At 45.9% G+C, this 12,846-nt stretch overlaps 1 protein-coding gene across 2 annotated transcripts in view; it reads left to right on the plus strand.

The window, feature by feature from the left end:
• The window catches only part of THBS4 (thrombospondin 4), a 44,134-nt gene that overhangs the window by 20,537 nt on the left and 10,751 nt on the right, over nucleotides 1-12,846 (plus strand). The window contains exons 4-13 of one of the 2 annotated variants that reach the window (XM_035014740.1): nucleotides 839-947; nucleotides 1,324-1,406; nucleotides 1,733-1,784; nucleotides 1,996-2,198; nucleotides 3,671-3,808; nucleotides 6,128-6,196; nucleotides 8,159-8,311; nucleotides 11,233-11,337; nucleotides 11,891-11,998; nucleotides 12,241-12,400. In XM_035014740.1, the coding sequence (XP_034870631.1) occupies nucleotides 839-947; nucleotides 1,324-1,406; nucleotides 1,733-1,784; nucleotides 1,996-2,198; nucleotides 3,671-3,808; nucleotides 6,128-6,196; nucleotides 8,159-8,311; nucleotides 11,233-11,337; nucleotides 11,891-11,998; nucleotides 12,241-12,400 (1,180 nt within the window). The remainder of the gene's footprint in view (nucleotides 1-838; nucleotides 948-1,323; nucleotides 1,407-1,732; nucleotides 1,785-1,995; nucleotides 2,199-3,670; nucleotides 3,809-6,127; nucleotides 6,197-8,158; nucleotides 8,312-11,232; nucleotides 11,338-11,890; nucleotides 11,999-12,240; nucleotides 12,401-12,846) is intronic. The other variant, XM_035014739.1, reaches the window with a different exon arrangement.

Consider the following 12,846-nt stretch of genomic DNA (forward strand, 5'->3'; position numbering starts at 1 on the left):
AAATAGGTATATTCTAGGCATTAGGGATAAAGCATAGTGGGCAAAATGGTCATGGCCCTGCCCCCATAGAGCTCATAGCCGGATGTCCAGAACAATATCCGTTATATAACATGTGTTGTATGTGTCGTAACTTAGCTAAATTAAAAAATAGAATTCCTCTGAAAATCCTTAGCATCCTCATTTTTAAAATAAGGATGATGACTTTATATTAGCAATTAACATAAACTTTTTCCTGTCATGAATATATAATGGTACAATCAAAAGTTAAAAAATAAAGGGGTGAGGAAATTGATGTTGTGACTAACAATGAATGATTGATATCAACCCATAATGTAAAAATATGATTCCAGCTATCCAATAACCATAGGATATACTGTTTATTCATTCTCCTAGCCCAAGACGGTCAAGGACTTTGCTAAAACCTGGAGTTAAGACATCCTAAAAACAATAGTGTTTAAAATTGAGATCAGTATCTTATTTATTAGGGTTTAAACTCCATAAACAAATTCCAGACAATTCTTAACAGGCTCCTGCCACAAAATAACTTGTGTACCATGAAACTCAAAGCCTTTCCTCTTCTCAGATCTACCTTGATGAACCCTCAGGCCAAGCTGGATGCTAACATGTTCCTAGGCTATTGGCTCCTTCCATATTTGCTTCAGTCAAAAGGATAGGGCTGGCAGGTTTTAGGAAAAAATCAAACCCACAAAATTATGTAAGATGTCAGAGTCCAAGGATACAGGGCTGCTTAGTCTGTTATGAAAATCAGATGAGTATGCAAGCACATTGGCTTTTGAGCAGTGTCAGCAATGTGTGGTATGAATGTGATTTCTTCCAGGACTTCTTGGAGGAGCTGAAGCTGGTGGTGAGAGCCTCGCTGTTCCAGGTGGCCAGCCTGCAAGACTGCTTCCTGCAGCAGAGTGAGCCCCTGGCCACCCCGAGCACAGGTGTGGGCTCTTGGGCAGTTGGCACGCCTCCATCAATCCAGATAAAGCCTCAGCCCCCGAGGGCACTGGGTCCCATCGCCGAAAGGGGGACTTCAGCAGAGCATCCTGATGTGTCTACAGAAATCAGGCTCTTGTACCAAAGTCCAGGACAAGAAATATCTCCATTGCAATTTTTATTTTTATAACTCGGGAATTTGGGCTAACAGCCAGTGGCATCATTATCATTTTTTAGGTGAATTAGATAAATTACCCCGAGTTAAATTCCTGTGTCCTAGGTATTTGTCATGGTGGTTCTCTGGGAAATCATTTGTTTTTGAGCCACTGTAGGAGCGTCTGTTCATGGCTGAATGCTCCTTGTCTTTTATTATTGCTACAGGAGACTTTAATCGGCAGTTCTTGGGGCAAATGACGCAACTAAACCAGCTGCTGGGAGAGGTGAAGGATCTTCTGAGACAGCAGGTAATGATGAGGACGAAGCATCAGAAAACCCTAGTCCTGCCAAAGCAACTCATTGTACGGAGCTAGTGGAACTGCAGAGGCGGGGAGGCGGACGAGGGGGCAGACCTCCGTGGCCCCGTGCACCCACCACCCTGGAGGTCTCTTAGGGCTCTGGAAATGGGGGATAGGTGTGTGAGAAACACACCATGGCTCTAAGCAGAGAGGGAGCCTTCAAGGGCTACCTGAGAAGAAGTGTTTACTAGATTGCTACACATGAATTCTTTCATTCCTGGATTACGTATTAGATCCTCCTTTTCCATCTTGTTTTTCCCTTCCTGTTTCTAAAGGTCAAGGAAACCTCATTTTTGCGAAACACCATAGCTGAGTGCCAGGCTTGCGGTAAGTGCTGTTCCAATAACAGCTTCGTTCTGAGTTGTATGGGCACGTGAGGATGGATGAAGGGCCTGGGGTGAGGCTACATTGACTGTGGTTTCTGGACGTTTGGCACAGAGTTGGAGAAGGGAGAGCTCGTTGGGAAGCCAAATTTCATTTTGTATCAGCTCTGTTTTTCTGGTGGTCACTAAGTCTGTGGATTACTGTTTTTCTCTAGGTCCACTCAGCTTTCAGTCCCCAACCCCAAACACACTGGTGCCTCCAGCGCCCCCAGCCCCCCCGACACCCCCAGTGCGCCGTTGTGATTCCAACTCCTGTTTCCGCGGCGTCCGGTGTACGGACACCAGAGATGGCTTCCAATGTGGGCCCTGCCCCGACGGCTACACAGGAAATGGGATCACCTGTTCCGATATTGATGAGGTAAAAGTTCAACTTGATGGGGTAGAGGCTCCCTAAGTATCTTGGACACCCTACAGCCAGGTGGATGACTAAGGGATGACTTGGGGTGTTCTCCGGGTGACATAAAAACTACACCCTCATGAACCCTTAGAGACCACAAGCGACCGTGAGCAGGGGGACGAAGGAGGCATGACACGCCATTGTGGCTACGTTCATCGTATCTCCTCTCCATGTCTCCAGCTGCTCCCCTGGGCCATGTTGCTACCGTGCTGACATTTGTACTCCAACATTGATGACTTCTCGTATGCAGTCAACATTACAGTTTTGATTTTTCTACACTTCTACATATGTGGGAGGAGGAAGATCTGTGTTAGGGTGTATTTCAGGGCTTGCAACTAATTTCTTCAGCCTTCCTAAATTAGAAATGCAGAGGGGACTCTCAAACCGACAAGCCCTGTTGAGGAGGTCCTATAAGTTGTGAGTAATCGAAAGTGCTGAAGGATGGAGCCAGAGAGACACATACAGCGAGTACAGGCTGTTTGGCCGGCTTGCAAAGCCTCCGCAGGAGACTGACTCGAGGGCGTGGTTAGCCAGTCGGTAGTCCAGTCCCAAAGCAGTGTTCACGTAGGTAGCAAGGCTACCATCAGAAATACGCCTTTCCCTTCCCACCAGGCCAGGGGAGGGTAGTAAGCAATTAAGTTGGTCTGTAGTGATCCCTCAATTGCAGAATCATCGTGCATGTTTCACAGAACGGCATCTGGTTTCTGTCTGTGAGCTGGAATTTTCCTCCTTTTGAAAGTGCAGGAAGTGGTCATGTTTTTTACATTAGTTGAAGTGGTTAAAAAAAAAAAAAAAGAACCAGTCTCTTAGACTCCAAGAGCTTTGGAAGAGCCGTGGCCTTGACAGGGCATGAAAGGAGGCATAGAGCCTGATAGACCACATCTTACCAAAAACACAAGTACCCTGGCTTTGTCTTCTCTGGATCTCTTCATTTGAGAAGTTGGTTCGGCAGTGTGTTTGGATTAATCTAACAGCCAGCTGACAAGTGGTCCAGGAGCACTGTCCTTTCATGGTGGTTTGTTTTTTTTTTTTTATGTTAATCACCATACATTACATCATTAGTTTTTGATGTAGTGTTCCATGATTCATTGTTTGCGTATAACACCCAGTGCTCCATGTAGTACATGCCCTCTTTAATACCCATCACCAGGCTAACCCATCCCCCCATCCCCCTCATGGTGATTTTTACATTACAAGGTAGAATATCAGGGAATTGACATGGGGAGGTAGACTGGTGATCATGAAGGACCTTTTCACTTGGCCATGCCATTATTCTGTGATACAGCAAAGCCCACAAAAAGGCAACCCCATACTGCGTGTGTCTAGGGTAGTTAAGTAAATAAGCATGTCTGAATAGATGAATGAAAGTTTGTGTTTTCCCTGTGTAGCTATAGACTTTGGGGTTTGTTTGTTTGTTTGTTTTTCCTTCCCAGTGCAAATACCATCCCTGCTACCCAGGCGTGCGCTGTGTGAACTTGGCTCCTGGCTTCCGATGTGAGGCCTGCCCAGTGGGCTTCACCGGGCCCGTGGTACAGGGTGTCGGCATCAGTTTTGCCAAGTCAAACAAGCAGGTGGGCTGAAGTGATGGTCTTTCTATTCGTTTTTTTTTTTTTAATCTGAATTACAAACAGAAAAACTTTGGGTTTTTTTCCCACCTCTTTCTCTTTGAACTGCCAAGTGCCACATGGAAAGTCACGGTGCACAGTGGGCAAATGAGGACACTTTCCGACTCCTTTCTGAGCGTGTATGTTCATGATGTCTAGTAGGAAGGAAGCTGTTAAATCAGGATAATAGAGTGTCGCTAGGAAAACAGTGAGTGGGGTAATATTAAATATGTGGTGTGATTTCAAGTCTCTTCTGTTAGCCATTGAACATTTTGTCCCACAGAGTAACTTGAGAATCAGGGAAACAAATAAAAGCTTTGAAAAATTAGGTCACGTTTACAGAGTCACTGTTGCTGATAAGAAGCTAGTTCAGAGATGAGAGGATTTCAAGAGTAGAAATAATCCCCTGAGGAAACCCCCCTTCTTCTTATATAAGCTATAAATTGCCATAAAGCACTTGAGCACTTTGTGACAGTCTCCATTTGTTTCCAAATATTCTACTATATCCTGGCCATTATTTGACTGGCTGTGAAATTCTTTTTGATGTTTTCAGCCCTTAAAAATGGTTGGTCTATAAATATACTTGACTACCTTAGGGAAATTATTAGGTTTGAAGAAGGACAGGAGTTCATTATTTTCTAGCTGCCTATCAAAGGATTCTAGAGGGCATCATTTTTTTTAGACTATAAAAAGCGGGCAAGCTGGACACATAGGAGTGACAAGAAGCCATTAGAGTAATGACCCAGAGTTTTTCTTCCTCTCTTCTAAAGACAAAATCTCCAAGACTAAACCAAGGAAAATAGACAGAATGAAATAGTCAGTGCTTTATGTGAGCTAGTAAGATTTCCAACAATATGGTAGACTGAACAGAAGTAGAAGGAAGCCACTTGCTACAGCTTAACAAATTCATGCTCATGGGAGGTGGGAGCAGGGTGTAGGCCCTTGGAGTGGGGAGCCAGGGTTTCAGCATCTATGTGGACGTTGAGAAAGACATAACACCCCTTCAGAAAGACACGGGTCTCAAAGAGCTACCCTACCCATTAAAAGGAGATGAGAAAACTACTAGCCCCCACAAGCGACAAGGAAGCTGGATGTCATCTCTGAGACATGGTTGACAAAAAGGAAAATTGCCCACAACAAATCAAAGCTCCAAGTTTGTACCGCATACTGTTATGAGCTTCAAATCTATGTTACACATATAATGGGGAATACAAGCCAGAAAATTAACAGAAAAATTATCCCTGGAGCAGTAAAATCCCTAGGGTCCTGGCTAATGTCAAAGCCATACCACTTGTGAAGAGACTCTGAAACTCAGTGCCAGTGGGAAAACATGGGAAAACAGAGCCACTACAGATAGGTTCATAAATAAAAATGGTGATTTACATGAAGAAGCTACCATGAGGAAACATGATACAATCAAAACAATTCAAAAGGATAAAGAGAAAAAGGAAGGAATAGATACCATAACTAAAAAATAGGGCAATGTGAAAAAAAAGGCAACTCTGAAAAATAGTCAAGTTTCTTCAATGAAAAATGTAATCATTGACATTAAAAACTCAATAGATTGGCGGGGGGGGGGCACATCTGGGTGCTTCACTTGGTTAAGCATCTGACTCTTGATCTCAGCTCAGGTGTTCATCTCAGGGTCATGAGTTCAAGGCCTGTGTTGGGCTCCATACTGGGCACGGAGCCTACTTAAAACCAACCAACCAACCAACCAACCAACTAACAAAAACCCATAAAACCCATTAGCTGGGTAAGACAGCTATCAGAGAATGTATAGAATGGAAGGTGGATCTAAGGAAATCATCCAGAATGCAGCACAGAGAAGTAGAGATCTGGAAAATATGAACAAGAGGTTAAGAGTCAAAAGAAGAGATGAATGAGAAAGTCTAATAAGTGCTTAATTGTAGTTCCAAAGAAAGAATTGAAAGAGTAAGAGCAGAGGGAAGCTGAGAATTCTCCAGAATTGAAGCAAGCTAGGAATCCTCAGGCAGAAGTACATGGAGTACCAAGCAGGATAGAGAAGAATCTTCCTGAGTAAAAAGTTTGTAGAACAGATTAACCATACCAGTTGTGTTTTCTGAACAACTTGAAATACCAAGTCTGCAGCTATCACTTGAAATTAGGTTAAGTCCAGACAGGTCCAAACACAAGGAGGTGGCTAAAGTGATGTTCCTATTAGCACTGAACCTGAAATTCCATGCCTTCACACAAAGCTAGCAAAGCAAAATTTATTTGCATTTCTGCTTAAACAGAGTATCTCTTTAAACTTTTCTGCACTAGATCTGCACTGACATTGATGAGTGTCGAAATGGAGCCTGTGTTCTCAATTCTATCTGTATTAACACTTTGGTAAGTACTTTTCATGGATGATGTTATCCAAGCAGACCAGCGATTAAAACAAGTGTGTGTTTATGAATCATAACCCCAAAACACACATAGAACAACAGATGGGCACAAATATATTTGATTGGCAAATGAAGATAAAAGTTTGTTGAAAAATAATTTTCCATGTAAGAGTAATTTTATAAGTAATTTTTATATAAGAAAAATTTTTTAAGGGCCAGACTTTAATCAAAGTTGCCATGTTGGGCTTTCAGAAAAATATGAATAAAACATTGTTCTTGTATTTTATTTTTATTTTTTATTATTTTTAAAGATTTTATTTATTTATTTGACAGAGAGAGACACAGCGAGAGAGGGAACACAAGCAGGGGGAGTGGGAAAGGGAGAAGCAGGGTTCCCGCCGAACAGGGAGCCTGACGCGGGGCTCGATCCCAGGACCCTAGGGATCATGACCTGAACCGAAGGCAGACGCTTAACGACTGAGCCACCCAGGTGCCCCTGTTCTTGTATTTTAAAAATGTGAAGAGCTTCTGGGTTTATGTGGTTCAGAATATGCATTTTATTGGTAATAACACAATCCCCAAAGAGTATTCATTATTTTTAGAAATCTTTTCAAAAGTCATTTGTATTAAAATGCTTATCCCTTGGTGGGGGGGGCGTCTGAAATGTAAATATTTAGTGCAGTTTTATTTCTGAAAGTTCTTGTCCACTGATTGCAACATAGAGGCGTGGCCCACTAAACTGTCCACAAGAAAGCCACTGATTCCATGATGGAATGGGGGCCTCCAACTTGATGTCCCTGGGAAAGTTATTCCATCTCTAGGTTCCTAGTTGTCTTGAATGTAAAAATATTTTATAAATAACAAGGCACTTATCTGAATCCTCTCAATCACTTTGTCACTAGGCACTATAAATCATTTGAAGACAATGGGCTACAGAAAAGTAATGGGGCCCAGACCACTCATCCCCTAAGGCTTCCATCTGGCTGCGGAGCCTGTGTTCTCATCCACACACTCTGCTGTCTCGGAGCGGGCGGGGATTGTTGCTTCTTTGCTTCTCCCCAGGGCTGTCTCCCCTAGTGAGCAGATACAGATTTGGGAGACACCGACCTAACAGGAATCACTAATGCCACCCTGGGGGAAGGAAACTAGACAGTGGAACTTTCTAGAAAGTGGAACTCCAGAGAACCTCAAGAAGGGGCAGAGGCAAAAGGGCAGGAGCAGAGAAGAGGCGAGAACTGGCCCCACGGAGCAGTCCAGTGAGGCTGATAGATCAAGAAAGACCACCGAAGAGCATCCTTAGGATGTGGCAAGTAGGAGGTTGCTAGTGACCAGAATCATTGAACTGTAGGCTTTACACGGCTGTCTTTCATGAAATGTGAATTTGACCTCAGTCAAGCTGTTTAAAAAAACCAGAGAGTCGTGGCTGGCCCTCGCAGCGCCGTTGCCGTGGAGCTGACTGCTCATTTGCTGGGCTGCCCCCATCGCTGCCTCGCTCATCGAGAATTCTCAGGGCAAGGCCGTTGACATTTCTCTGTACACCTGTTCTCTGTCACTCAATTGTAAAAAAGCCAAAGAACGGTTAAAAAAAACCTTTTTCTTCCCCTTACCAGCTTTTCACTCAAACCCCCTCCCTTGTCTCCAGAATAAATTCTCACTCTGCCTCCCAGGGCTTCACTGGCACCATCGGCCCTTCCCCTCATGTCCTCACACTGGAGCTACAGGCCAGTGACAGGGGTTCGTTCCAGCCTTCTTCCCTCATGTCTGCGTGGCTCGCGGCAGCCTCCAGGCTGGTGGTGTCTTCCTCCGTACTCCACAGTCTTATAAGATGGACACGTACTCGGAGAGGCAGCCCCGAGTGTCACGTCCTCTCGGCATCATCGAGTACATGTGAAAATAAACACGATCGCGGTAGCTTTGCTCCCAGTTCGGAGCCCCCGGCTCACCAGCTGATCTTTGCTCCCTGCAGGGCTCTTACCGCTGTGGGCCCTGCAAACCCGGGTACATGGGTGATCAGACAAGGGGATGCAAAACTGAAAGAAGCTGCAGAAATCCTGAGCTGAATCCCTGCAGTGTGAACGCGCAGTGCATCGAGGAGAGGCAGGGGGATGTGACATGTGTGGTGAGTTGTTTGTCACCTGCTTTACCACGTTTTTCTCTTCCGTTTTAAATACCTCCCCTCCTCGGGTTCTACTTCCCAGTAGTGAAGCAAAAGAAAAATGAAAACATTCCCGTGGAGATAAACAGAAGGCAATAGTAACAGGGTTCGCTGTGCTCCTGGAGAGCACTCTCAAGTCCATCTCACATCAGCTGCCTTTTCTCTCCTCTTGCCGGGGGTCCGACACCATACCCTCAGGCACGTCAGCAGTGGAGCCCCGCGCCCCCGGGCACCCTCTGCAAAGGGCCAAGAAGTAAACAGCAAGAAGGGAAGGAGCCTCCTTCCCTCCCTCCGTCTACCCCCCTATTTGCTTGTGTAACTTAGGAGCACGCCGCTGTCCTTTCTGGCGGTCCTCAGAACCTGGCCTCACACTGCAGGAAGCAGGTGGCAGCGAAGTGGTAAGCTGTCAGACACTCTCTGAGGGCCCCTGTCTCCCCTCAGTGAGCAGGAAGGGGCGCACGGCACTATTCCATGTCCATCTACACCCGGATTCAGGAACAGCTCAGTGGACGGGCACTCTTCTTCCTCTCTAGTTCCCAGCCCTGCAGCCGATCTGGGGAGGAGGCAGCGGGGCAAGAGAACGGGACGGTCCTGGGCTGACACCGGTCTCATGCCAGGCGGGGATGTGGTGGGCCGCAGGTGAAGAAGGCGGCCCAGGCCTGCCATCCACTCCCAAATCCCAGGTTCCAGAGGCCTCAGGGCTTCTAGGTGCTGAGGCAGCCGCCACTCAGCTGCTCATCCTCTCCTTCCTTCCCACTAAGCCAGGCCCTCGGCAGGGGCCCTTTCGATTCTGGGATTTGCAGGTTCACAGTGATCACTTGATCCTTCTTTCTACCTCAAACTTAGACTTCTTCAACGTTAGGCTCGCAAAACTTTTTATAGTGAGCATTTCGCTTTTCAAATAGGGAAAACGACATGAATCAGGACGGAGTGAAAGGAAGAAATGTAATAATAGCATCCGTTCTCTCTGGCAGCACAGATAGTCCATAACAAGGTCCTGACGAAGGAGCAAGCTGGGTCAGACAGGAAAACCCCACAACTTTCCTAATTCCTGTTGCCTGGGCATATTTGTTACCATTGAGAGGCGAGGGCAAATCTATGTGTAAATCCGAATTTGCTGTGAACAAATTAATGACTTCCCTGGGATGGTGGGTGATGGGGCTCTTAATATGTTTTTGAATTTGTAATAAGGCATAACGACAGATGGGAAAGGATTAATATACTTGGTGTGACTACTAAAATAATTTAATCTGCCAGAAAATGGCTCATTAAAAATGTATTTGTTCCTAGAGGAAATTTTTTCTTCATTAAAATGAGTCAAGGACCATACCCCACAGCTGAGCTTTCCAGGCCTTCTGAAGGCCCGCCGAAGCAATGGAGCGGAAATAGGGGCCCTTACGGGAGGGGCGTCTTTGGCCTCCTGCCTTCTAAATCTCTGGTTGCAGAAGGAGAGCCTGGATGATTGAGAACAGGCAGGCTGCTGCTTAGGAAGTCACTGGTCTTCAATCACCTTATTTTGATTAGCAAGGCCAGGAAATTTAACGTTTATTCATGGAAAGTTTCTTTTCCCTTGGCCCTGCTTCTGTTCCTCAGACTCCCTGCCCCCTCCCTGCATTTCTGGTTCCGTCCTCTTTCCCAGTCCTCTTCCTCTGTGTTCCTGCTGTCCTGCCTGCACCCCCCCCCCCAGCCCCCTGCTGCAGGTGCCTATCCTGGTCCTGGGCTCCCAGGTCCCACCTCATGCCCAGGGCACCACATAGGGAATCATTTCTTTTCTCTTTGGTTTGCCAGTGATCCTTGCTCAAGAGCCTAGTTGTCTCTGGTACAGTGGGATAATAGTGACCTTGCAGCATCATTGATGGATTGGAGACAATGGTTATACAGTCTGATATAGGTTAACTGTTACTGCCTATTCTTGCCATGAAGTCAGTGGCTGGTGGTGGCAGGATACGTGGGTAGACTTTTCCAGAGGCAAAGAGAACATGTGGACCCAACACTGCACCTGGGGAAATCTTTTTCTGTTAAAAGAGCATGAATAGAGGTAAAGCACCTTAGAAGGTTATTTTTTTGGTGGGAACTGGTCTAGAAGACTGTTAAATTCAGAGCTAGGACTGTAGTTCAAGAATGATAAGGAAAGTACCGCAAAAGCCACACACGTTTGTCTCTGCTGGGAGAGGAAATTAGACGATCGCACGGAGAACATTTCAACAGTAGTTCCAAATTACAAAGACCTTTTGAACCAGGAATTCCACACTGAGAAACCAGTACAGGAGCAGAAGGACAAATGTACTAGAATTCCTTGTTGTAGCATTGTTTGCAATAGAAAAAAATGTTTTAAAAACCAGACACGCACCAGTAGGGGACTGGTTGAATTCATGGAGGCATACGCATACCACTTTATGTATGATGCATCTGTGACCATTAAAAGGAATGGCATGAATCTACATGGAGTGATATGGAAAGAGCTCCAAGGTATGATACTAATTTTTTTAAATAAAGTGCAGAACAGTGGATATATGTGCTCTCAGTTGTGTCAAAAGAAAAAAGAAGAAAAAGAATGTATATTTGCTTGTCTGTGCATAGTGTTATCTCTTAGAGTATACAGAAGAATGGATGGCCTGAGCTAAGGGAAGAGGAATGGGAAGGAGTTTTCACTCTATGTCTCTTTGTACCTTTTGATTCATGAGACTATTCAAAAAAAATAATAGTTTTAGAATCCTACCCAACAACTCTGTGTTGCTCTGGGCCCTCCCTCTGGGGATGCGTACAGGAGAGCAAGGATTTACAGGTTCAGAGCAGAGGCCCTGTCAGCCCTCCCCCCCACCCCCAGCCCCACCCCCACCCCCAGGATCAGCTCCTCAAGCGTGTGCTGGGCTTTGCCTTCACAGTGCGGCGTCGGGTGGGCTGGTGATGGCTACATCTGCGGGAAGGACGTGGACATTGACAGTTACCCTGACGAAGAACTGCCGTGCTCCGTCAGGAACTGCAAGAAGGTAAAGTGGGCACACGGGAGAAAAACTACACCTACTGTGGCTTTCCGGAGCCCTATCTTCTCTGGAGGAGAGATTCTATGGGTTCCATTGAAAATGTCATTTTTCAGGTAGCTACATCTCACACTTCGCAAAACAGCCATCCACAATGAAGTCAGGCAGCTGCTGTCAGTCTTGAGGTTGGAAATCCTTTCTGACGTAAGACTGAGGTAGATGAGGGTGGGGGAAATAGGGAGAAGTTGATAAAAGGGTAGAGACTTTCAGGGATCAGATGAATAAGGTCTGAGGATCTCATGTATAACATGTGACTTTTGTTGATAGTACTGTCTAATTGAAATTCACTGAAAGGGCAGAACTTAAATGTTCTCAGAAAAAAAAAGGTGGATATGTGAGGAGCTGGACGTGTTAACGGTGGGAATCCTCTGACGATATAAATGTATGTTAAATAATCATACCGCATGCTTCACATATGTTACAGTTTTGTCAATTATGCATCAATGAAGTTGAAAAAGAGTCAGATGTAGATGTTTCTCTGAGCCCTGTTTCTTCTCCCCAGGATAACTGCAAGTATGTGCCCAACTCTGGCCAGGAAGATGCAGACAGAGATGGCATTGGGGATGCTTGTGACGAGGATGCTGATGGAGACGGGATCCTCAATGAGCAGGTACTTGCTCCATCAGGAGGGCCCGGGATAGTGGAAGAAAGCCCGGGAAGTCACCTATTTATATGAGTCATCCCAAGTGTTCATTTCCATGCTGGTGATCCTGCGGCATTGAGACTTTTTACCCCGAGCGCTGACTGCGTGTGCCCATGGGGGCGGAGGCTGGCTGGCATCCAGCACGGGACCAGCGACCTAGGAGGGCTTCAGGACAGTCTGAGTAAATGTTTGGTCTTCCGATCCTTTAGGATAACTGTGTCCTGACTCACAACGTGGACCAAAGGAACAATGACAAAGATATCTTTGGGGACGCCTGTGATAACTGCCGGAATGTCCTGAATAATGACCAGAAAGACACTGATAGGGATGGAAAAGGAGATGCCTGTGATGACGACATGGATGGAGATGGTGGGCTTGTCTTGCTTTGTCTTTTATTTGGGACTCATTTGTCCTTTTGCCCTTGTTGTCTATTAGGAGCAGAAATAGAATTGTTGGCTCGGAAGGCCTCCCACACTGAGTGTTTCCCCGAGGCCTGTGTCTGGCCCACCTGTTCCTTCTTTTTTAGAGAGGGAGAGGTGAGGACAGAGGGAGAGAGAGAATCTTAAGCAGGCTCCACATCCAGTACAGAGCCGGATGTCAGATACTTAGCCCCCTGAGCCACCCAGGGGCCCCTGGCCCCCCTGTTTCTGTGGAAGGAGATCCATAACCCACTCCCCTATTTAATAATCCTGGGTGTTTCTGGAACTCTACATCATGGCCAGAAATTTTGTAGGAATTACTTCAAGCAGTGTCTTGTCAGGGCTGTGTCTTTGTAGGGCCTCTGTCTTCCCAAAGAAAGTGTCTCTTTCCCCACC

The sequence above is a fragment of the Mirounga leonina genome, unplaced genomic scaffold, assembly GCF_011800145.1.
Source record: "Mirounga leonina isolate KUSES-001 unplaced genomic scaffold, KU_Mleo_1.0 Mir_168, whole genome shotgun sequence".
Classification (NCBI taxonomy): domain Eukaryota; kingdom Metazoa; phylum Chordata; class Mammalia; order Carnivora; family Phocidae; genus Mirounga; species Mirounga leonina.